General features: G+C 41.1%; 1 protein-coding gene across 1 annotated transcript in view; it reads left to right on the top strand.

Moving 5' to 3' along the window:
* The window catches only part of RIMKLA (ribosomal modification protein rimK like family member A), a 34,002-nt gene extending 9,643 nt beyond the window's left edge, over positions 1-24,359 (top strand). The window contains exons 2-5 of the mRNA XM_072156125.1: positions 8,145-8,375; positions 12,213-12,299; positions 19,511-19,714; positions 22,152-24,359. Coding sequence (XP_072012226.1) covers positions 8,145-8,375; positions 12,213-12,299; positions 19,511-19,714; positions 22,152-22,600 — 971 coding nt within the window. The 3' untranslated portion in view covers positions 22,601-24,359. The remainder of the gene's footprint in view (positions 1-8,144; positions 8,376-12,212; positions 12,300-19,510; positions 19,715-22,151) is intronic.
* The last annotated feature ends 2,019 nt before the right edge of the window (positions 24,360-26,378 follow it).

The following is a 26,378-nucleotide window of genomic DNA, read 5'->3' as shown; positions in this document are numbered from 1 at the left end:
GGTGTGAGGAGTGTAAAGGATGATGCTAACCATGTCTATTTTATAAATCCAGAGAGATGTTTTGTGGCTGTAAGAAGTCACCCGGAAGATCAGACTGAAGGGAAGAGACAACATCAGGGACGTCATCTGTAAATCATTGGATTACACTGTGGCCTCTGTGCAGAACTAATATCTACTACTATATGGTCACTATATGGTGGTAAATACTGGTCTGTTTATATAGGTTATTGTCATAATGTAATGCTAATGGTCATAATGTAGCCTGTATTTTATGATGTGCCTTGTGCAGAGGTATCATTAGTGATATTGTCCTTTGCATGAGGGAGTTTGTTGAATAACAATATGGTGGGAAATAACATTTAAAAAATTGTGAAATTATTGGTAATACTGGACTTTGTATAGGGTCTTTTGTCTTATTAGTTTGTTGGTTTCTTGCCTTTTTATTATGGTAATACTGTGGGTCACAGTTTGGAGGTAAAATTTGGAAATGCTATTTGGTAGCGCTATTGTTTGGAATATTGGTCTTATGGTAGTTTTATTTGGTATCAGCATGGTGGTTATTTGGTTGGTCATGTGCCAAAATTGAAATTGGTTTAGTAAAGTTATGAATTTATGGCACCATCTAATACTAAAGGTACTATTGTTTCTAATATCTCTAGCGCTTGGGCTGATATTTGAAACAGTATATATCATTGGTGAACCTATGGCACTCAGAGGCCTCTCTGTGGGCACCCACGTCATTGCCCCAGCACAGATATGACCGGACAGGACTCATGGGGGCACATTTACTTACCCGGTCCAGTCGCTATCCAGCGGTGCTGATTCGGGTTCTGCCAGGATTCACTAAGGTCCGTGCTCCGATATTCACCAGGTGTCGCTGCTGCGCCGAGGTCCGCTGGAGTTCACCTGCTTTTTTCTGGTGTATGTGAGTGCTTGATCTTGCGACACATATGGCTTTTTAAATTCCGCGGTTTTTCCGAATCCTTCGGGTTGGCCGGTGGCCACGTCCCCGATTTCTGTCGCGTGAAAGTCGCGTGAAAATCGATCGCGTGCGCCACAATCCCGTGAAATACAGCGCAAAGCGGAAATATTCGGGAAAAACCAGCCGGATTCGCGGCTGCGGACCCTTAGTAAATGTGCCCCATGGTATCCTGCTGCATTCCCAGCCACAACACATTATTGGTTGCCTGAGACTGCAGGATGAGCGAGGAGGTGTGGACAGAGCTGAATATCTACTGTGAGACTCTCAGTTCTTCCTGTCATCCTGGGAAGATGCTACATTGATAATCCAAATTTCACCTTCTCCTTCTTTAAACGTATTGGAGCTGAGGCAGAGCTGTTAAAAATAAGCTGCTGCTTTAATTGCTATGTTGGCACTTTACATTGAATAAGTGGGTTTTGATTGTAGTTTGGGCACTCAAAAAGTTTGCCATCACAGGTATATATAAAACAGAATAAGTAAATTGTATTTTCTAGATATATTGTTGTGGGAGGGCGCTCCACATTGGCTGCCGAGTCAGGGAGTCCCATCCTAAAGGTGGTGCTCCATACCACTAGGAACCAGTAGGTTGTCAAGAACCCCAAACCTTACAGACCATGTTTCTTTCATGACCCAGTATGGTGACATCATCCAGAAAATATACTTTAAAGTGAGATGTAAATTGGAGTCAAGTCAAGCTCTTTTTTCCTCAGAAAACCTTCTTCACTTTAATTGATGGTCCTGCATCCAGAGACATCATTAACCAGATCTCTTAAAGTCCAATGCACGATGTCAGTTACAGAGGAGGAGGCGTTCAGAGCTCCCCACCTCCTCCTCCTTGACTTTATACAACCAATGTATAAATATCTCTTCAGAGTTGATTTTCTGGATGATACCACCACACTCGGCATAAAAGAAACATAAACTCAAAGGTGTTACGCTGCTTGAGAATATTCTGGTAGTAGTTTAAGACACCAATTGCTGATGACAGGTTCCCTTTAATGTGGCCCTGCATATACGTTTTTCACATTGAGCTACTTGGACTGAGTGATGCAATTTCTTCTCTACTTATCCCTGGTAGCAAGGATAGAGTAATGATTACTTTAAAGGAACCTGTCATCACATTTATCACAAATACACCTAGTGACAAGTTATCATAGTACCATTTTAACTAAATGCCTCCTTTTCTTTTAGCTAAAAATTTTTTCCTCACATCCCCATATTATTAACTTTGTTATCTTACCTGGCATACAGTCAGATATAGCAGTAATTCAGCAGAGTGCAGCAGATCCTGCCCATGCCATATGCCTACTTCTTGCAATTTAGCACTTCATGTCATGTGACAGGGTGATCGCCGGTCTTTTACCCATAAACATTTGCACAATGTACCCGCTGTATGTATCTGCTCACATGAAATTACTGCATGCCTCCATGTACTTCTACTCATCCCCATTCTTCTGTGAATACATGGGGGTTTATTTACTAAAGGTCGTGCGCTGTTCACAGTTTTTGGGATTTGCGCAGCTTTGACAGGTATTTAACAAGGGTTTGCGCTTGGATTGTGTCGCACTCAATTGTGGCGCAGCTGCGCTGGATTTTATGCGACAGAAATTGGGGGGGGTGCCATCAGACGATCCAACTGATTCAGACTTTGTGCGGGATTTAAGTATCAAATTGTGTCTTAAGACAATGCACTTACATGCACCAGGAAGAAGAAGGTGAAGTCCGGGTGACCTCACCGGTGAAGTGGCACATGCACGATATCAGGTGCATGATCTTAGTGAATCATGACAGAGTGCATTATTGTCGGACAATGCACTTTCTGTGAACTCCATGGAACGGTTAAGTAAATGTGCCCCATGGTGTGATTTCATTTGATCAGATACATTCATGTAGTGTGTAAAGGACCTAAGATGACATAACGCTGGTCACATGACATGAATAATAATAATAATTCTTTATTTATATAGCGCACACAGATTACGCAGCGCTGCACAAGCATGTCAAATTGGTCCCTGTCCCCATGGGGCTCACAATCTAAACAACCTAACAGTATGTTTTGAAGTGTGGGAGGAAACCGGAGTACCCGGAGGAAACCCACGCAAACACGGAGAGAACATACAAACTCTTTGCAGATGTTGACCTGGGTGGGATTCGAACCCAGGACACCAGTGCTGCAAGGCAGATGTGCTACTCACTCAGCCACCGTGCCGCCCTACATGAAGTGCTGAATGGTAAGAAGGAGGCATGTGGCATGGGGAGGAGCTCCTGGACCCTGCCAAGCAGGACACTCCCCTCTGACTAAATGCCAGGTAAGATGACAAAATTGATTTTATAGGGATGTGAGGGAAACAACTTTTAGCTATAAGAAGGCTGGCATTTAGATTATTGGACTCTATTGGAACCTGTCACTAGCTGTATTTGTGAAAAACGTGTTGATAGGTTACCTTTCAAAGGTTTTATTCACCTGTCCTCTGATAACATGAGTTATTCAGTGACATTCAGTCTTGCTCTGCAGATCTGCATTTTGCCGGATTGTAAATATGTGAGAAGTGAAAACAACCGGCATTCAAATCCATTTCTCCATCCTGCTTTGAGGGACCTCAGATCTCAAGTTACATGTGGGTCGCGGAGGTGAATTTTTTTACTCATTACCGAATAGAGATTTTCTATAAGGGTATTTGCACATTTGGAATCAGTATATGTAAGCCAAACCAGAAGTGGGATATACACAAAGAAAGATATAATGGAAAGATCTGAATCTGTTAATGTTTTTGACCGTTCCTGGTTTTGGCTTACAAATACTGATGAAAAATACCGACCAAATCCTGACCGAGGTTCCACCGTTAGGACCGCCAGCCATCATGACCGCCAGCCGTTATCAAGTAATGGGGAGTCCTTTGTGTGAATGTGGTAAACCCCGCTACTCCATCCACAGGGCAATCCTGCAGTTCTGTCTTTACAACAGAATTTGACTCAGAGTAGTCTCTTCTTCCAGCATTGCTAATGCCCAAATCTGTGAATATGAGCTATTCCTGGCATATCTGCTTCTCTGTAGACAGCTAACATGGATTTTCTTGTATGCTTGCTACGGGTTCTGAAGCAGCTGTGGTCAGTCCGTTTATTAAGTTACCTCCGATTTTGCTCTTGCCCTGGGCTCGTGCTCTGAATATTTTTCAGCCCTGCTGATGTATGCAGTGGAAGTGTTAGACATACTCTGAAATTTCTGTCTATTCCAGCAAGAGCCATTTGCCTGCGAGTCAAAAACTGCCACCTTGCTTTTGATCTGGTAGACATGTCAAAAGTTTATGTGTCATATTCACTTGACCTTAGTTGCACAACATCTATGCCAGGCAAGACAGAAATACAGATTATAGACAGATATACACATTTTTTTTAGAGCCTGCGTAGATATAAATGGAAAGATAGATAGAATATGTCTGTACAATACCCGCCGTCTATGATCTCCAAGGTACGTACTGTATGTCCCTACACACTCTGATACACAACATCATCAGTCATAGGATATTGCCAGAGTATATCCAGCGATGTACCTAATTTTTAAGGGTAAGAGCAGGTTGTCAATTTATGGGCACAGGATTACAGAGGGGAAATAATTTTAAAAAAATGGAAGTAAAGCTTGAAATTCATGAGCAGGAAACACTGTGGCGAGTCATTGCAAAGATTGAGGGGGCGGTCACAAATAAGGTAGGGCAGTGGTAGCGAACCTATGGCACTGGCACACCAGACAGGACTCAAAGAATCTTCCTCAGTTCCAAGCAACTTAAAAGATGCTTCTTTCAGAAAGAAGCTAACATTTTCCATCTTTCTTTTGTGTTGCTGTCCTCAGGAGGCCAATATGATTGAAAGTTGTTGAAGAACATGGAGCAATAAGTTACTGCTTTAATTTTTGGTTGGCACCTTGCAATAAATAAGGGGGGGTTTGGGTTGCTTTTTTGGCACTTGGCTGCTAAAAGGTTTGCCACCACTGAGGTAGGGTATGGAGGAGAGTCTCGGGCCAATCACATATGTGTTTGTATGGAAACGCAAATTATTGGTTGCCAGAACCCGCTGTTTTGTATTGTTTTAATGCAAGACACAAGGGGGCACATTTACTAAGGGTCCGTCGGACGCATTTCCGTTGGGTTTCCCGAATATTTCCAATGTGCCCTGAATTGCACAGGGTTTTTTGGCGCATGTGATCGGATTTTGGCGCCGGCTTTCATGCGACAAATCGGGGGGGGGTTACTTTCAATAATCTATACCATGCATTTTCTCTATGTTGTATGCTCTCTATCGGGGTGTTTACCAGATACTGTTGAACTACACATCTATGGTACTGTCCCGTGAGACCCAGTGTATAACATGTATACTGTTTTGTGCCATGTTGTATACCACACACCTCGGGGGCCATTTATTATGGCCTTTCAAACGGAAAACTTTACTCTCCTCGCCTCTTGTGCCTTTATGTATGAAGTGTTGTCACAACAATATTGGTGTTTTCTGACACTCTCGACACTCTCTATTTTTGGGCATACAATTGTGCTGCTTGTAAATCCAACTGTTTTCTGGCGCTTCTATTTTCCCCACTCATTTCTGGCGCAATTTGTGGCACAAAAAGAGAGCAACTAAAAGCAAATCTAGGGAGTTCTACACCTTTTAGTCCGTGCGCCATTTCATGAATCCCTTGTGCCACAAACTAACATCCCACTCCTGTCTGTTTTCTAGCCTGCCCTAATATGTATTACACCACTCTAATACACAGTGGGGCAGATTTATCAAGTGTCTGAAAGTCAGAATATTTCTAGTTGCCCATGGCAACCAATCACAGCTCCCCTTTAAAATATTCATGAGCACTGGTAAAATGAAAGCTGAGCTGTGATTGGTTGCATTGGGCAACTAGAAATATTGTGACTTTCAGACACTTGATAAATCCACCCCATTGTGCTGTAACCTGTGTGGATGATAATATATGCTTTGTGTGTACATATTTGTGTGGTTTTTTAATACATATTAAAGTAACTGAAGAAGGTCTGAGACAGATCAAAATGTTTTGTTGATAAATTGTATTTCAATTGCTTTAAAAAAAATAATCTTTTACAACGTATTAGCCTGGAATGCCAAGTTTTGCATTTTTGAATGTAACTCACTGCAGGTTAGCAGCTGGTGTTTGTGCTGTAGCCAACCGACAGCAATTATGCCAACTATGTCCCTGGCCTAAAACAGATAGGTCATCTTTTGGGTGCGGTCACGGGTAGCAATGCGGGTTATGGTTAGCGATCACTTGCGTTTCCATAGAAACACATATGCGATTGGGCTGAGGCCTGCACCCATACGCTAGCGCTGCATTTGTTCATGTAGCCCTAGCGTTATGTGTGGCCTAAAGAAAGCAAGCAATCTTGTTTTAGAGGAGTATTTTTAGGGATCCTTTAATTTAGGGTTCATTAGTTACATTTGCAATGACTATCTATTGAGCACCTAGGAGATAATCATGATTGCTAATTCTGGCATACAGATATAACGCAAAATATTACACAATACATATTTTACCATTGTTCCATGTCAGGAGGTCCCCTTTGGGTTGCTCTCTCCTATACATTTAGGTACTTGAAGGGACGATTTCGGGCTGTGTAGTTTATTGAGCTAGCCATTTGACATAGTGGCCTGGTTTGACATTTCCATTTAATTGAAGGTGATAAGAGGAATAGATGACTCGGCACTTTACTGTATTTGCAATGTACATTAAGTGCATTATGTGTTTAGGATATTCCTGTTCCAAGTGATTTAAACATTTGCAATGTTGCACATTTTATAAGACATCCGTCATCAATAGAACTGCAGCTCATTAAACTATATAGCTGAAGCTGATCTATAATTATGACTTGCCTCTGCACTCACTTGGCATGTCCATCAAGCTGGCATTCAGAGCATGCTGCCTGCAGTGGTTTGTTTAAAGCTGTGCACAGACATTACATTGAAAAAATAATTAAGGTAAAATATCAGGGGGTATTACAGGCTGCAGTTATAAATTAAAGGGTTATTCCCATGCTGGAAAGGTAAGTGTACTCTTCTTCTGCTCTCTCCATTCTGTTCTGTCAGAAGTAATAGTAATATAAGATTACCAGTTATAACAATAATATTTACTGAAATAGATCAGCAAGAGCTTTGCTGTATGTGTTATCTCGATGGAACCTCAGTCTTGCATAGATCACCATATGATAATTCTTATACCGTATATACTCGAGTATAAGACGACCTGAGTATAAGCTGAGGTACCTAATTTTACCACCAAAAACTGGGAAAATTGACTCGAGTATAAGCCTTGGGTGGGAAATGCATTGGTCACAGTCTCCCCAGTATATAGCTGGCCTCCCCCTGTATATAGCCAGCCAGCCCCCAGTGGTATATAGCCAACCAGCCCCCTGTATTCTATAGCTAGCCCGCTGTAGTATACAGCCAGTTACCTGTAGTATATAGCTTGCCAGCCCCCTGTAGTATATAGCCAGCCAGTCCCCTGTAGGGTATAGCCAGCCCCCTGTAGTATATAGCCAGCCAGTCCTCTGTAGGATATAGCCAGCCCCCTGTAGTATATAGCCAGCCCCCTGTAGTATATAGCCTGCCCCCCTGTAGTAGATAGCCAGCCAGCTCCCCTTTAGTATGAAGCCTTCTAACCCCATTTAGTATATAGCCTGCCAGCCCCCTTTAGTATATAGCCTGCCAGCCAGCCCCCTTTAGTATAAAGCCTATCAGCCCCATTTAGTATAAAGCCTGCCAGCCCCATTTGGTATATAACCTGCCAGTCCCATTTGGTATACAACCTGCCAGCCCCCTTTAGTATATAGCCTTCCAGCCAGCCACCTTTAGTATATAGCCTGTCAGACTCCTGTAGTATATAGCCTGTCAACCAGCCCCCTTTAGTATATAGCCTGCCAGCCCCCAGTATGGCCAGCGCTTTAAAAAAATAAACAGAGTACTCACCATGCGGACACACAGACCAAAACTGCCATTCCGTGATGGATTACAGTCCCAAGTAAATAAGACTTCTAAAAAGCCCATCCACATTCTGTGAAAAAATGTAAATTATTGTAATTGTGTTGTATAATTATTCTGATTAATTTCAATTCTTTTTGCTTTTGGGATTAAAACTTTTCTAACTTTTTTACAGGCCTGCAAATTAACCAGAAGATTGTGACTGCTTACCCTCAGGTGATATTGGTTCGGGTTCCAACTCCAACAGTGCAATCTGATAGTGATATTACTGTTTTGCGACATCTTGAAAAGCTAGGCTGCCGTCTTATCAATCGCCCACAAGCCATTTTAAACTGCATTAATAAATTCTGGACGTTTCAGGAATTAGCTGGACATGGAATTCCTTTACCAGATACTTTCTCTTATGGCAAGTAAAAAAAAAAAAGTTGTCTTATTATATGTATTATGGGGCATGTGTACTTCTGTATAGAGTTGTATACAGTGTCACATTTAGTTCTTTGAGGCCATTGGATAAGGTAACTTTGAGTTCCATTCGTTCGCCAACCTCTAGGGCAGTGGTGGCGAACCTATGGCACTGGTGCCAGAGGCGGCACTCGGAGCCCTCTCTGTGGGCACCCAGGCCATCGCCCCAGCATGAAGTTCACCAGACAGGACTCAAAGAATCTGCCTGCAGAAGCTTCCTACAATGATAGATGAATTTTCCCTCCTCTTTTCACTTGTGTTGGTGTCTTTAGGAGTCTGAACGATTGAAAGTTCAGAGAGAACAAGGAGAAATAAATTACTGCTTCAGTTGCTGCGCTGGCACTTTGCAGTAAATAAGTGGCTTTTGGTTGAAATTTGGGCACTCAGGCTATAAAAGGTTCGCCATCACTGCTCTAGGGAAAAGACCTTGCTAGCTCCCAAAAGAGTTGCTTTCTTTTGGATCTCTTGGACTCATCGCTGTGTTAAAACATGGACCCAGTGGGAGATGCTTTGGTTCCCTGGTGGACCAATCCAAATACAATTCTGTGTCTCGTCTGGGTTATAATACACAATACACAATTAGGACACACAATCCAAATGTGCTCATATATGGAGTTTGCATAAAAAATGTTGTCTAATGTTATATATTAGTAAGCATGGTTTCATTGCTTGTAGAGGTAAGCTGAGTCTGTGAGGTAGCACCCATTTAAAACTATACAGGCCACAACTGTACTTATATTACTTATACAGCATCTATTCCAAAGCACCTTACTAATTCAAAGTTAGATGATCACAGATACTACAGTTAGCGCAGTGGTGGTCCAGCTTTATGGCTTCCAGCTCTGTCCATTTTCTGTGGACATTTATGTAAAGGGGGGAATCTGATGTGGACATTTCATTAAAGGGGGCATCTTCTATGGACATTTCATTAAAGGGGGCTCTCCTTTGGACATTTCATTAAAGGGGGTATTTGCTGTGGACATTTCTGTAAAGATGGGCTCTGCTGTGGACATTTCATTAAAGGGGGGCTCTGTTATGGGCATTTGATTAAAGGGAGCCTCTGCTGTGGCCATTTCTGTAAATGGGGACTCTGCTGTGGACATTTCATTAAAGGGGGTTCTGCAGAGGCCATTTCAATAAAGGGTGGCATCTGCGGTGCACATCTCATTGAAGGGGGCATCTGCGGAGGACATCTCATTAAAGGGAGCATCAGCTGTGACCATTTAATTAAAAGGGGGGCTCTGCTGTGACCATTTAATTAAAAGGGGGCATCTGCTGTGGACATTTCTTTAAAGGGGGGCCCTGCTGTGGACATTTTATTAAAGGGGGCTATGCTGCGGACATTTCTTCTCCCTGTGGCTCCGTCTTCTCCTTCTTGCCTGGGCACACACACTATGACAAGGTGGTGTTGTGGTCGTGTCATGTCATAGTGTGTGCACGAAGGCAGGAAAGGAGAAGACGGAGCTGCGGGGATAAGGAGATGCGTATAGAGGACATCATTCCATTAAAGGAGGCTCTGCTGTGGACATTTCATTAAAGGGTGGTGTTTGCTGTGGACATTTCTGTAAAGGTAGGCTCTGCTGTGGACATTTCATTAAAGAGGGGCTCTGCTGTGGCATTTCATTAAAGGGGGGCTCTGCCGTGGCCATTTCAATAAAGGGGGCATCTGCGGTGGACATCTCATTAAAGGGGGCATCTGCGGTGGACATTTCATTAAATGGGGTCTCTGCTTTGGACATTTCTGTAAAAGGGGGCTCTGCTGTGGAGAATTCATTAAAAGGGGGCATCTTCTGTAGAAATGTCATTAAAGGGGGTCTTCTATGACCATCTAATTAAAAGGGGGCATCTGCTGTGGACATTTCATTAAAGGGGGCTATGCTGCGGACATTTCATTAATGAGGTGCGGCTGCTGCTGGACATTTTATTAGAGTAGTGGCTGCAATTTTTTTTTTTGTGGTAAAATTTGGAGCCTCGGCTTATACGCAAGTATTTACAGTATGAGGGGGAGTTCAGCTGCAGAGCACAGAGCGTTGGGCCAGCCAGGGGCAGCATCCACATCTCCTACACGGTCTGGTCTGGACAGTAGTCGGGTAGGAGGGCTTCATGCAGTTAGGGAATGTAATTGGCTTTCCTATATAGATAGGTTATAAGAGCACATCTGAAGTTCATTATTAAATTGGATTAAATAATTAATTAATTAAATGGTCACCAGTTATAAGTGGTGTACCCCAGGGTTCTGTGCTGGGCCCACTACTATTTAATTTATTAATGACATAGAGGTAGGAATTAATGTCCATTTTTGCAAATGACACCAAGCTGTGTAGTGTAATACAGTCCATGGAGGATGTTCATAGGATGCAGGGGGAATTGGATGAACTGAGTGTTTTGTCATTCAATTGGCAAATGAGGTTCAATGTGGATAAATGTAAGGTTATGAACCTGGGGGCTAATAATCCACAGGCAACATATGTCCTTGGGGAAGTAAATCTGGGAGGCCCATTGAGAAGGACCTGGGGGTACTAGTAGATCATAAATTAAATAACAGCATGCAATGTCAATCAGCTGCCTCTAAAGCCAGCAAGATCTTGTCATGTTTCAAAAGTGGTCTGGACTTTCGGGATAGGGATGTAATATTACCACTGCACAAGGTTGGTTCGGCCTCACCTAGAATATGCCGTCCAGTTCTAGGCACCCGTCCATAAAAAGGATTCCCTGGAGCTTAAGAGGGTACAGCGAAGAGCCACAAAAATGATAAGGGGTATGGAGGGTCTCAGTTATGAGGAAAGATTAAAACAACTTGATTCATTTAGTCTAGAAAAGAGACGACTCAGAGGAGACATGATTAATTTATATAAATATATGAATGGTCCAAACAAAAAAATATGGCGGAAAGTTGTTCCAGGTTAAATCAAATCAAAAGATGAGGGGGCACTGTATCCATCTGGAGAAAACAAGGTTTAATCCTCAGAGGCGAAAGGGCTTTTTTACTATGAGAACTGTCAATCTGTGGAATAGCCTGCCTCAGGCGCTGGTCACAGCAGGGACAGCAGAGTGCTTCAAGAAGGGTCTAGATGCCTTTTTACATCTAAATAACATTGACGATTATGTAATACAGAATTATTTCCCCTTAATCCATTCCTCATCCAATCCCTTCCCTTCCTTGATGGACATATGTCTTTTATCAACCGTACAAACTTCAGAGTATTACTTAATTTTTAACATTAGGGCTGCTGGGGGTGCCCTAGTCGCGTGAACAGGACCTATGGGACACTTAATCCTCCACTGCTCAGAAACCTCTCCAGAATCTTTCCATTTCTTACAATTGAATCCTCCAAAATGCAAATTGTTGCCCTGATTCCCTTTTTTAGACTAGACTACTATAACTCCCTACTACTCGATCTTCCACTCATTTTTTTTCTTTGCATTTTTTTTGCATTTTGCTTTTTTCGGCTTTTAAGGCGCAAAATAAAGATATGTGCAGTGCAAACATCGGCAGCATACCCATTCATTATGTCAGATGAGGCTCAGAGACTCAAATCCACTACATGCCGTAGCTTAGCCTGCACCTAAAAAAGTCACAAATTAGAGACAAATCTATTAACTGCACCAAAAAAAAACACCAAAAATTATGATAAATGTCCCCCATGATGTAAATGATACATTTGTAAACATAATAAATGATAGCTAGCAGTAAATGGGCTTGGATGTCGACTTGCATGTGGCTAGTTTATATATTAGTTGGTTATTTTATGTCTTAAATGTTTTCCTTTTTCCATGGCAGGTGGACACGATGAATTTGGAAAAATGATAGATGCAGCAGAACCCCTTGGATATCCTGTTGTTGTGAAAAACACTCGAGGACATCAAGGTATTTAATTACATGCAGACCTTTATTCCAGAATCCACTAGTTCAGAGGCTGTTATTATAACAGAACTGTATTAAGTGGTTTCATGCACAAAGACCTATTAAGGGGTCTATGTCATACAGCCATATTGGTTGCTGGTACAGAAAGATATTACATGATGGTTTCACGCACTCCAGGAAGTTGTATCTAAGAAGATTTTATGTTTAAAGGACACCTGTCATCAGGTCTCTGTCACTAGTCCTGTCACTACTACCTGTTGGAGCCGCTCACAAGGATCCCATCCCAGCTTTTATCTAGTAAATTCATACATTAATCATTCTAAAATCATCTTTTCTTTATTATGTAAATGAGGCTGGTCACATGATCTGAGGCAGTGATGTCACACCTGTTCCCCCTCCCCTCTCCTCCCCCTGCTCATGTCTGTGTGTAATGTATACACATTGCTGGTGTCTGTGATTTATCTGCTGACATGCTCCCCTCCTAATACACATGTGAGAGACACAGACATCAGCTACACCTGTACCTAACATGTTCTGCTATACAAATGTGTGAGACACAGACATCAGCTACACAAGTACCTGACATGTTCTGCTATACACATGTGAGAGACACAGACATCAGCTACATCAGTACCTGCCATGTTCTGCTATACACATGTGAGAGACACAGATATCAGCTACACCTGTACCTGACATGTTCTGCTATACAAATGTGTGAGACACAGACATCAGCTACACAAGTACCTGACATGTTCTGCTATACACATGTGAGAGACACAGACATCAGCTACATCAGTACCTGCCATGTTCTGCTATACACATGTGAGAGACACATATATCAGCTACACAAGTACCTGACATGTTCTGCTATACACTTGTATGAGACACAGACATCAGCTACACAAGTATCTGACATGTTCTGCCATACACATGTGAGAGACACAGACATCATCTACATCAGTACCTGCCATGTTCTGCTATACACATGTGAGAGACACAGATATCAGATATACAAGTACCTGACATGTTCTGCTATACACATGTGTGACACAGACATCAGCTACACAAGTACCTAACATGTTCTGCTATACAAATGTGTGAGACACAGACATCAGCTACATCAGTACCTGCCATGTTCTGCTATACACATGTGAGAGACACAGATATCAGCTACACAAGTACCTGACATGTTCATGGTGGGTCACTGTCAGAAGGAGAGGGGGAACAAGACAATGGAAATTAGAAGGAAAGAGAAGAAGAGAATGTATGTATTGAAAGTGCATCATATGTATTACCTTATAATAACTGTGTATTTTTTACCATCCTGCTGGACAATATAACTCGTTTCTAGGATCTATAGGTACAATGATCTATGGATCAAGAACCAAGTCTGGTCCTTTAACCCGAAGTAGCTGTAATGTTATTAGAGTCATATGATGTCATTATGTAAATGTCCGATCATATGCCCTATTGAGACCCAAAGGTTCAATAGTTTGTAGGGTGTGGATCCAGTAGGCTTCTCGATTGCATAATATCATGGTCCTGTTTCTGCCTCTGCGAGGGGTTTCAACGGAGTCGATCACTTGAAACCGCATTTGTGACAGGTGATGGTTATGTGCATTGAAGTGTGCAGGACCAGTAACAGGTTTTGATTGGTGCGTATTGTAGATTTGTGCTTACTGATCCTGTCTTTGATCGTAGTTGTGGTCTCTAACACGTATAAGTCCAGAAGTACATTTCAGGAGATATATTACGAAACGGGTATTACAGGTAAAATATCCTTGTGTAGGATATTGTTGTCCAGTCCTGGGGTGGCTGAAATGTACCCCATGGATGATGTTGGAACATTGGCTGCAATCAAGGCACAGAAATGTACCCTTTTTGGGGGTGGGAAGGAAAGTCTGTTTCATTTTTTTTTGGTAAGGCTGCCAATGTCTCCACGTACATTTTTTTCTCTCAAATTCTTAGTGTGCTTATGGCAGATGAGGGGTGGAGACTGGAATTCCTTGATGTTTGGGTAGGCCTATTTTAGTAGTGGCCAGTGTATATTAATGACCCTGGTGAGGAGAGTGGATGTCGAGTGATAATGGTGTACAAAAGGTATACGTTTGATTTCCTCTTTATTAGAATTCAGTGTTTGTTTGGGGGGTCTTGTCTCCCTATTTTGTAAGATGTCAGATGGGTATCCTCTTTTTTATCCTGTTAACTGAACTGGGATATGGGTAGAAAGTGGGTAAAAGTGGGTAAAAAATTTACTCCATGTGTGTGCAATGTTTTTCTATATGGACATTTCTGGATTGAGAACCTGACATTGAGCACCACGTAATAGAGTGTGCAGTTTCTATTGCCTCTAAGTATCATTATACAGGCTGTCAGTCAAGCGCTGGGGGTGTGTGGCTGTGCCCCCCACTCATGAATAAGCTGGACAGCTGAATATGATAATGATTCATTGGACAGCCTTAGTACCTGATTGTTTAAGTTTACAGGCATGCAGAGGGACAATGAGGGTGCGACCACAAGGTGGTGCAGCTCCTTTCAATTATTTGTCTCAACCCATTATCATATACACCTGCTTTTTGCTTCATAAGCTGCATCTGAAAAACTGAACGTGTGGACGCATCCTGAAGGGATATGGGCAATGCTTTTTAATGGCAGTTTATAAAAATATATTTAGTTTTGGGGGATAATTTGCCTGAAGGGTTCTCTTTAACAAGCAATGCCAATTTTTCTCCCAATCTAGATAAAGCCCGGAACTCTCTTGGCTGGTTAACAGAAAGTAGTCTTTAACATGCAACTCCATGATAACTGAGCATTTAGACAAGTCTTTTTAATGAGAACCTATCACCATGTGTTGCCCCATTAAACTAGCAGCTCCCTAAAATGTAATTTCTACAATTCTTTCTTTTATATGAAATTTTACCAGTTTACTTATAAAAATTTCTCCCAAATTCAGGAAAATATGACTCATTTAGTGGGTTGCAGGGGAATTGGAAATTCAGAAGCTATCTTCTGTTCAGTCGTCCATATAAACATGCTTTTTGTATAATGTTATAAATAAGGAACTCATCTTTCAGATCACATCAGGATTATGGCTTTGGGAGCTACAAAACCAGAGATACCGGCAGCTAAAGACAAAGTTGAAAATGCAAGCTATAGATAAAGATCCAGGTCCCACATTTTTAGTAACTGCCTGTATTTCCAGTTCTGTGGCTCACAGAACCATAAGGGATCTGAAAGATGAGAATGTTATTTTTTAGTATGACACATGGAGCATGTTCTAGGTACTATGGAACAGAAGATAGGGGCTTCTGAATCTACACTATCCCTTCAACCACTACATTTGACTTATCTCATGCAAAAATGGGATGAGATTGAAGAGTTGCATTTGCCTGACCTTGGAGGAGATTTTCTTTATGGGTAAACAAGTGAGATTTCACATAAAAGACGGAATTTGGAAAAGGCATTTCATACTGTAACTGGCGACTAGTAGTGGGGTAGATCCGATGGTAGGTTCCTACTATCGAGTTCACCCCCATATTGTATGTGGACAATATAAGAGTTTAGCAGAACCTAAGAAAAACTTTGATGTGTAGCCGGAGTAAAGGCTACTCCACACCCCTGTAGTCACAGCCGATCCCACCCCAGAGCTGTCACAGCCGATCCCGTCCCCAGAGCTGTCCTAACTTCTTTTCGGCATTCTCGTTGTGAAGCCAGATTTCTGCACATGCGCAGAACTACGGCTTTGCAATGTGACAGAGCGCCAGATGACATTCTTGTGCTGAATCAAACAAGATAGGAGCACAGAAGGGACGCGTGGATAGGTGGGATCACTTGCGGCTAAAGAACGTGGAGTAGTCTTTACTCCTGCTCCATGGCCCGGCTACTGCACGCCGAGTTTAGATTCTGCTAAACTCTTGTATTAGCCACATACAGCATGTTCATAAGCTCGATAGTAGGAACCTACCAATGGATCTATCTTGTTATGTACATCCCTGATGGTAGGTTGCCTTTAAGAGATAACCTTGGAGGATACACTATATTTTGCCATTTATCATTTAAGTTGGCATAAAGGACGGTTTACTAATACTCTGTGCCCAGGCTGCTGGACTGTTTGATTGTTTTGCTGTTAATGCCTTGAAAGTTCTCTCACAACATGAATATTTTATTGCGATTGCCTGAGGCAGCCTTTCATCTTCTAGTGAAATGAACCTCAGTTGGATAATAAACATATACACAGTTTAAAAGAAACAGTATCCTGAGATGTACCCTGGCATGCAGAAGCTCCTAGGGCCCAGGAAAAAAGCTACTACACTGTAACTGGGAGTGAGAAAAATCTACCATCAAAATCCATCATGATAAATCAGGGACACTTACTATATCCAGGGACCGTGACTGTGGTAACATTCTCATATTTGGTAGACATGGCCTCCATCCTACTTAAATCTAATTTTAAAATTAAGCTAATGAGCATGAAGGGCACATGGGGGTGTCACCAGTGCCCTTAGATGCTATAGCTTTGCTGGCTGTTAGACAGTCTCCCCCTTGCCCTCTGCTCCCTCTGTACTTTCTCCCTCTCTCTGCCTTATGTGACCTCACTGCAGCAGAGGAAGTTTCAGCGCACAGTGCGAGGGGAATGTGTTCATGGACATTGTAAAAGCCTGTGAAGCAACAGCACGGAGGGGCTGTGGTAGCACCAGGCTCCTTAGCTTAATTTGAAAAGTTCAATTTTTAAGGAAGGAGGCCATGTATAAGGAATATAAGATTACCACAGTCAAAGTGTCTAACTAAGTAAGTGTCCCTAATTGATTTCCTTTAAGTGGCTAGAGGACACATATAGCTGCTATTTAAAAGCACAGAAGACACAGGGGCAAATGTGGCCGCGGGACCTTAGTAAATAAGCCCCAGAGTCTTCTACTCAAAGTTCATGTGCATTTATAAACTATGTTTCTCTGGGCTTATTTTTAGGGGATGACTTATTTTTTCAACTAACAAAATTCTACATTTATACACTAACAAAAATCTACATTTATTCAAATATAATCATACTTTGAACATCATCATCATCATCATTTTGGAACATCATCATAACAATCTAAAATCTGAATTCCACTGTAAATTTCTTGTGACTCTGTTGACTTTAGAAACAGTGGTCCTCATTTTGATTTTCTAGCAATAGCACCTTACTAAATGTGCACCGCTTTCTCCATTCTGGTTTCAGCTGACAGGCTGGATCGAGGACAACATTTTAAAAACAGTTCAAGTGTCATTTAAAGAGAAGAATCTTTAACCCCTCTGCGCATCAGGATGTACTATAACGCCCTGGTTTTGCGGGGGGTTTATGGAGAGGGCTCATGGGCTGAGCTTTCTCCATACACAGCGGGTGTCAGCTGCATAATACAGCTGACACCCGTCTGTTACTACCGCGGTGGGTGCTGGCATTGATCGCAGCAGTTAACGAAGTACTGCGGTCAGGCCCGACCGGAGCTTCTAACTTACCATTCTATGCAATCAGTTGTCATGGCAGCCTACAGTCTCATTTAGACTCGTAGGCTTGCCATGTGTAATGATCTCTAATAGCCAGCAGATAGCAGGCTATTAGAGATCAGTAGTATTATTGCTATACAGTACAGTAGTAGTATATAGTAGTAGTATACAGTAGTATTGCAGTATACAGTATTAGCAATCAGACCCTGCAGGGTTAGAGTACCCTGGAGGGTCTGAAATAATGGTAAAAAAAAATGGCCGTTCTATCAAAATATTAAAAAGATTATTCTCACCCGTGGACACCATAACAGAAAAGAGCACCCAAATGTCTGAGTCGCTACTTTTTCCCCATTTTTCCATCCATGAATATTTAAATATAAAACAATCAAATGGTCATATTGGTCCCAGCACATACCTGCAAAAAATAACACCTTACACAGGTCCGTACACCAAATGTACAAACATTCAAATTTTAAAAAATCTATGAAAACCGAATAAAACCTATATGAATTTGGTATCCTTGGGATCTTATCGACCCAAAGAATGTGTCATTTGGAACGCAGAATAAAACCCGTAAAAACAGGGCCCACACAAAAATGGCACAAATGTGTTTTTCTGTCAATTTCACTGTACTTGGAATTTTTTCCAGCTCTCCAGTACATTGCTTGGAATATTAAGTGGGGACAGATGGTGTACAATAAGTAGAAAGCAGAAATATGTATTAGAAAGTTAGCTTGGACGATTAAAGTGTATATGTATATGTATATACGTTGCCACAAATTAATGATAATATATATCGCAATAGAATCTAGAATTAGGCATTGTATGCCTTTTTTTGTGAAGCATATAATATTTTATCATATTTTTCATCTCTGCTTGATATTATTGATGTGTTTGTTAATGTTTATAACAACAAATTCATAAATAAAATTTTTAAAAAAAAATTGACCTCCTGATAACTCCAGTTCTGTGGCACTTAGAAACAAATTCCTTGTGTTATATTTAGGGAGATTTTCTTCTTTAAAATTACACCTGTACTAGGTGTCATGGCTCAAAGGATATAGCCATTTGAAGTGTGTCCCTCTGGAACTAGGGCTTATTTTCACAATATGTCTTATTTTCAGGACATGCAGTAAATATATATTAGTAACTAAACAGAATAATAACCCAATGTAACCCAAAGCCAATGTATGGTTCTATAGAGCTTCTCTCAGTGGGAGTGAGGGGCATGCGCTGCCCTAATGGCCAGAGGCCTACCAGGTTTCATAAATCAAAAAGGGCTGTGTTGATCATACACAATACTTAATCCTTTAATGTAGGATATACCATACAAATGAGTCATCTGGCTTTTTTCAGCACCAATGAGTCATCACATTGAGTAACATGTAAGATAAGATCACAATAACTCTTCCTGATGTAAAAAGCAGGAAGCAACTTACACAAACCTGTAATCAGTATGACATAGACACCTTACAAAGAAATAACCCTTTCTGATCCCATTTTTGATGCTGTTATATTAGTCAACCAGTTTACTAGGGCAGCAATATTTTTTTAGACTAGATATCATGTCCTATTAACCAGTCATCTTGATGGTTTTCAGAACATTACAAGAGTGTGAGCACAGAGAAAGAATATAAATTCTATGTTTCAAGATTTAATGGATTGGATTAAAACAATGATATTAATGTTTTTACATCATGGAACAAGTTATTATTTTGTTTGGTTCCCAGGAAAAGCTGTATTTCTTGCACGGGATAAGCACCATTTGATGGACATATCTCATCTAGTGCGGCATGATGCTCCTTACTTGTTTCAGCAGTATGTGAAAGAGTCACATGGAAAAGATGTACGTGTGGTGATTGTTGGTGGACATGTCGTGGGATCCATGCTGCGATGTTCCACTGATGGCAGAATGCAGAGTAATTGCTACTTGGGTAAGTGTATCTGAAGCCTTTTGCAGTACAGCAGATTGGCCCATAATGGGGCTTATTTAATAAGGGAAGCGGATCGCACTTTCGTCGGACTGTTCGGTGGTTTCGGTATTTGCGCAACTTTGACAGGTGTTTAACAGGGGTTTGAGCTGGGATTGTGCCGCACGCGATAGGATTTTGGCGCTTTCATGCAACACAAAATCGGGGGTTGTGCTGTCAGATGATCCGACTGATTCAGACTGAGTGCGGTATTTAAGATTCAAATTGTGTCGCAAGACAATGCACTTACATGCACTGGGAAGAAGAACATGAGCGGGGAAGCGACACATACAGGATATCGGGCGCACAATCTTAGTGAATCGCGGCACAGTGCATTATCGTCGGAAAATTTCTTTCGGTGAACTCCAAGGAACAGGTAAGTAAATGTGCCCCAATGAGTCTTAAGCAAATGCATGGAGTGAAGCAGTTCTCCCAGACCCAAAAAGCCAGAAAACCAGTAGAATTTGAGTGCTGATTCATATGCTTTTAACTGTATCGATGTATCAAGGACACAATTGCAGTTTAAAGCTATGGCTGAGCAAGAAGCAATAGACTTTCTGTGCTCAGTTATTCGAGGCATGGCTATGCACTCCTGGAGCCCTCAGACATAACTTCTTTTCTGGCTCTAGAAATGCTAAATCCGCTGCTGGCAATAGGCCACAAGTAACAAAATTTTTAGCTTCTTGTGCTTTTCCCATTTCTTTGTATTCAACACATCAATCTTGGTTGGAGCTGTGCCAAATACATTTCACATTACATGTAATGTACATGGTTAGATTGTATTGCCTAAAAACCACAACCATGTATTGCCATAGTCATTGCAAAAGTCTTTTCTGTAGAGAAGAGAACTTCTGATAATGGTAACTGAAGTTAACCCACCAATCTTGCTCATGTCTTAGATTTGTCATTATTTACCATTATGTGCATCTTAATCAAGCCAATTCATTACCTCGACTGGAAATTAAAACTTTGGATTACAGTGTTGTAATAACTTGTTATAAATGTTGGAGTTAACATAGAATTTAAAGAATATTATCAGTTACAAATTAGGTGTATAATATCAATATCATAATAACTCATAAATGCTTACAAGAATTAAAAAATGGAAAGTCTTTTATTTAGATGTGCTCTTCTGCTTGCAGTTTCTAGAACAGGAAGATTTTTTTTTTTGCATTTCTGTTAACCATATAAAACGGTTGTCCACGTTCAGCAAATAATTGATATTGTCTATTGAGTATTAAAAAGTTATAGAATTTTCCAATATACTTTCTATATCAGTTTCTCACCGTTTTCTAGATCTCTGCTTGGTGTCATTCTATAGAAAGCTTAATAGTTGTCTTCCAGTGGAAAAAAATCTGTCCCTGGTCATGTGATGTCACACAGATGCACAGCTCTGAATACTCACTGTGATACTAACGAGGGGTGTACCTGTGGTGACATCACATGACTAGGGTTATAACAAGCCATATACCTGTGTGACATCACTTGACTAGTGTTATAAGGAGTCGTACAACTGTGTGCACATTACAGTGGACAGATTTCTAACCACTGGAAGTAAACAATGTAGCATCCTAAAGAATTACAGCAAACGAAGATCTAGAAAACCGTGAAGAATTGTTTTGGAATGTATATTGGAAAACTTATATACTTTTCTCACTTTGTACTTTTGTACCTCCCCTAGAAGTGCAGTTCAGGCTCCTGTGACAGTGACAGCAAAGTGTCTATTATAAACATTAGTGCTAGCAAAATATCCCAAATACACAGGGTCAGCATGGTAGCCCCAGCAAGTACAATGTGGGGAATTTATTAAGATGGCATTTATAAGACCATTCTTAAAATCTCCCCTGCCAGTGATCCAGTGCCGATATTCACTAAGAGTCTCCGGCCTCTTAATAGTCATTCACACGAACGTATGCTCCTCCAGCCTTAGACCGGGCGAGCACATGTTAGCACACTGGAGAGGAGGAGGGATGTGCACAGCTTACCTCTCCTCTCTCTATAGGAAATAGCGTAGCACAGGTATTCTTACGGCCGAGGATAGATTAAGCTATTTTTTTTTTTTGCGCCGATGTCACATTACTGTAAGCACACGTTCTGCACCATAGGTGTCTATGTGGATGTATATCTATGGGGATATACGTCCCCACACGGCCCGTGTGAATGGGGCCTTAGTGAATATGGCCTCAAACTCCGCCAGTTCCGACCTGTGAACAGTTTTTTGCTCTAGTCTCTGCTGGTTTTCTGGGAGAGACTGTAGTAAATCCATCACATTCCTTGCCTGGTCTGTAGACTCGGGGAGGAAGTAACCAGAACTAATGTTTCTACAGCTTAGAATTTAATTGTATAAAAAGAGAGATCAGCCCTTTATTTGTTTATTTTAATCTACTTTTTTGTGTTGCAGGTGGCGTGGGCACCACCTTCCCTCTTAGTGAACAAGGCAAACTGTTAGCTATGCAAGTGTCAAACATCCTGGGGATGGACATATGCGGCATCGACCTTCTTGTGAAGGATAATGGATCATTTGTGGTTTGTGAGGCTAATGCAAATGTTGGTTTTACTGAATTTGACCAGGTGTGTGAATTAGATCTTGGCACTCTTATTGCAGACTATGCAATATCTCTCCTCCCGAGTAGGCCATTAAAGGAGATGTCTGCACTATCTGCAGCATCCAGTCCTCCAGAAATCAATGAAACTAAGGCACTTGCATCTGCCAGCTCTCACATGACCGGTGATGGATCACGTTCTAGTAATAGTGTTTCTGATATAAAGGAAATCAGGGATTCTATCAATGCACCAAAGCCATGTTCATCCATGCCGATAGATAGCATCTTTAATGATGTTGCAGAGTAAACTACCTCTTCATTACCAGTGTCAATGAATGCACTTATCAATCACGGTTGCCAACATGGCTCAACAGGGGCTTGCAAATAAGTAACGAAAAATCTTCTGAACCGCTATAGTGCTGAAAATGTAATAATTCTGCTGCTTCCTTGTATCTCATCAGTAACAATGTTACTCTTGGGATCTAATTTATTATTTGCACCTGTAGAATACAAAGTGGCGGTGTATAGGGAAACATGCATAGAAAAAAAACTGAGGTACCATGAGAAAAGATTTTTTTTCTCATGGGTATAATGAGCAATCATGTCAATTACTGTTATTTATATTATTATTTTTTAAAGGATTTCGTTTTTTCTTATTCCTCCGGTGCTCTGTAATATAATATACAAGAAAACACTAAAACACTTGAGTTATGGGGTAGAATCTGTGGATCAGTGAGGTTAATAAGCCATTGCTTACATTTCACTCTCTTTTTATTATTATCATAGCAGAGAGAATTTAACCATAGACAAGACTCTCTCATTGTCGTAGGGTACTTGTAAAGGGCCATCAGAAGAACCATCTGACCTCCCATCGCTTAAAAAAAAGTAGCATCAAATGCACAAAAAATCTCTCCACCAAAGTCTATGAGAGATATGTAAAACTCCAACACACCCAACTTAGACTTAAAGGGTACAGTACTTTTATGAAACATTGCATAAGTCATAAGTGTGTGTGCATGAGGCTTCTTCCTCTACCCTTTGCATAGAGCTTCTATGTTAACTGACAACTCAATCCACTTCTTTCTTGCTCTGATATGGAATTAATAATAATAAGGAATTCAGCATAGATTTCAGAGTAATAGTCAGGTTTGCCAGGAGGTAGTGGGGGGAGAATATAAAATATACTCTCATCTTTTTAAATGATGATGTATCCAAGGATCACATTTTACATCAGTGGTCTCCAACTGTTCTATAACAGTTTTGGGGGAATATATTAAGGCTAGCCTTTTGAATCCCCCTGGCTCTCGGCAGTCCTGATCTGCTATCAGGCACTGACCTCTTGGTGGATTTGGATCCAATCTCCACCATATCGGACCAGTTTAGCCTAGGTTTGACTTGGGGTCCACTGCCTACCCCGCTTTCCAACATGCTCAAAGTGCCCTGCAGGGCAGAATTCTAACAAAACTGTCAGAAAAGGCTTTATACATACCTTGTTCCCCAGAAAGCTGGTGGCATAGTAGATTCCCCCTCTATCTAGTGCTATTTGTGTTAAATCTTTTGGTGGTCTTCCACATTAGCCCAATGGGAGGTAGATTATGAAGGGTTTTGTAGCAGATTTTGGGCTAAAGACCACTTCAAAATCAGATATAAATAATTCTGCATAAACTACTTTTAAAGGTTATAGAGTTTGTGGAGCAGCCTAAGGGCTTTCGCCTAAAGCATGCGCAAAAGGTTACTCATTTTTCACTTTCCAACTTGACAATCAATTTATAGGACATATGTGACCCCTTCCTTATAAGCCAGAGAAGAAACCGAGACAAGGTGCTTCAGTTCAATCATTTACCATGCCTATTCAAGGTGAATTAAGAACCAACTTGTGAAATATGAGCTGATATAAAGCTGGAGCTTCAAGAGAAGGTGGGTGCATGTAGATGGAGGTGTTAAAGGGAACATGTCACCAGGGACCTCATTTTCACACCTGCATTGCAAATATGCCTTTCTGCCTTTTCTAAGCATTTTCATTGCATTTTCATTGCAATTTAATTGTGTGTTATAACTTACCTTGCACCCGGACATAATCCACTTAGTAGTCCCTGGGGTTAGGCTTTGGTTTAGATGCATTTCAAAAAACAACATGTGACTTGTCTGTGCTGCAGACTGCTCAGTTTTTTGCCCCCACCTTTGTGCTCCTGTATAGCTCCCCCTGCTGCTTCACAGAGGTCACAGCCTGGGGAGCTGACATCAATGGGGAGGGAGGAGCAGTACAGGAGCACAAAGGTGGGGGTGGAAAGCTGAGAAGTCTGCAGCACAGACAAGTCACGTGTTGTTTTTTTAAATGTATCCAAACCAAAACCCAACCCCTGGGACCACACAGAGGATTCTGTCAGGATGCAAGGTAAGTTATAACACACAATTATATTGTAATGCAAATACTTAGAGAAAGTAGAAAGGCATATTTGCGTTGCAGCTGTAATGGGCTTCTGTAACCTGTCTTTTGAAAATGAGGTCCCTGGTGACGGGTTTCCTGGTGGTACATGTTAAAAAGTGGTGTCACTTTTTGGCGCATGAATTAGTTGGGAGATGGACCACCAATACAGGGCATAAAGCACTTGAGAGAATATCTCAATGACAATCACTAATCACACAGGATAATGGAGAGCTGCCATTATCACTAATGTATGAACAGTTTCTATGCAGCAGACCTGGTTAAAATAGTAAAAATCAAAGAGGATTGTAATACTGATTTTATATAATCATATATAAAGGTTTATCTTTAAAGGATTTAGCAATACCTGTTTGCCCTACATTGTTTATTCAGGCACAGTGCGTATAGTGGTTGTGTCTATTCGATCTTCTTAGCCCCTTTTACTTGAATAGAAATTTAGTGTGTTATTTATTATACGCCGGTGCTTGTGCTCCACGCACCTGGATACCCCGAGAGGCTCCATCCTCTTAATGTATCCGTCCAGGGCCTGCGCAGCGTTTATCTCTATTCCAGGGCAACATATGAAAATTGGCCAGCTCCAGCGAGTGCTCAGGCGTGGGGACAGGAACGCTGGCGGTGCCTAATGTTTGACTTGCCGCACCCCCCTCAAGTCCTGGATTGGGAAAATAATTGCACATCCTAGTAATAAGGCGCAAAAGCCCTGATAAACATTCCTCTTAGAGTCGATGAAGAATGCAAAGCTAGTGATGTTACTCCTTTATTGAGCTGAAGTAATGTCAGTCCTCCACTAATATTGAAGATAATATTACGGTCTAGAAATATCTGTTCGAACATTAAGCTATTAAAATGCATTCATTTCAGACATGGTTATTAAAAATAATATTTCAAAAATGTAACTAAAAAGTTATATTTAGGAAAATTAAAGTTGAAAGCAGCAAAGACAATAACCTTTTTATTTTGAACCAAGATGAGGGGTGACTGAGCAGAATTGCGACCCTTCCAGAATTTTATTTTCTTCATTAACTTTTTGTTGATGATTCATAAGTAACAGCTAAAACTTATATCTAGAAAGAGAGTTATTTCTGAGCAGGTTATTAATAGCATCAGATGGTGGTAATCATCTTTGGCTTGACTGTGAAATTAGCGCAATCAAGTTGTTGTAGGAAGTAAGCATATTGTCTAGAACTGGGAGATAGTGAACTTCTGTGGATTTCAGGGGCGTAACTAGGATAGGCGGAGCCCCATAGCAGACTTCTAAAGGGGCTCCCCTTCCCTCTTAAAAATATACATATACATAAAACATTTCTTCACTCATACACACATTTATACACTTACAGACATACAAAACTTATACACATCACATATACACACATATGCAGTGCCATATACATACATGCAGCATATATATACACAAACAGTATATAGACTCCATACACCATATACACATACATCATATACACATCACAGATACACACACATATGCAGCATATATACATCACATATATGTTAAATACATATGATGCTGTATAAAATGCAGCATAATATATAAGTATGGTGCAAATTCTCCATTCTTTAGTGTCAGGTCGGATGATGGGGCTCCCCTGACATTGTGGGTCCCGTAACGGATGCTATTGCTGCT

The sequence above is a fragment of the Engystomops pustulosus genome, chromosome 6, assembly GCF_040894005.1.
Source record: "Engystomops pustulosus chromosome 6, aEngPut4.maternal, whole genome shotgun sequence".
In the NCBI taxonomy this organism is placed as follows: Eukaryota; Metazoa; Chordata; class Amphibia; order Anura; family Leptodactylidae; genus Engystomops; species Engystomops pustulosus.
This window is presented reverse-complemented; position numbering and strand designations above follow the sequence as displayed.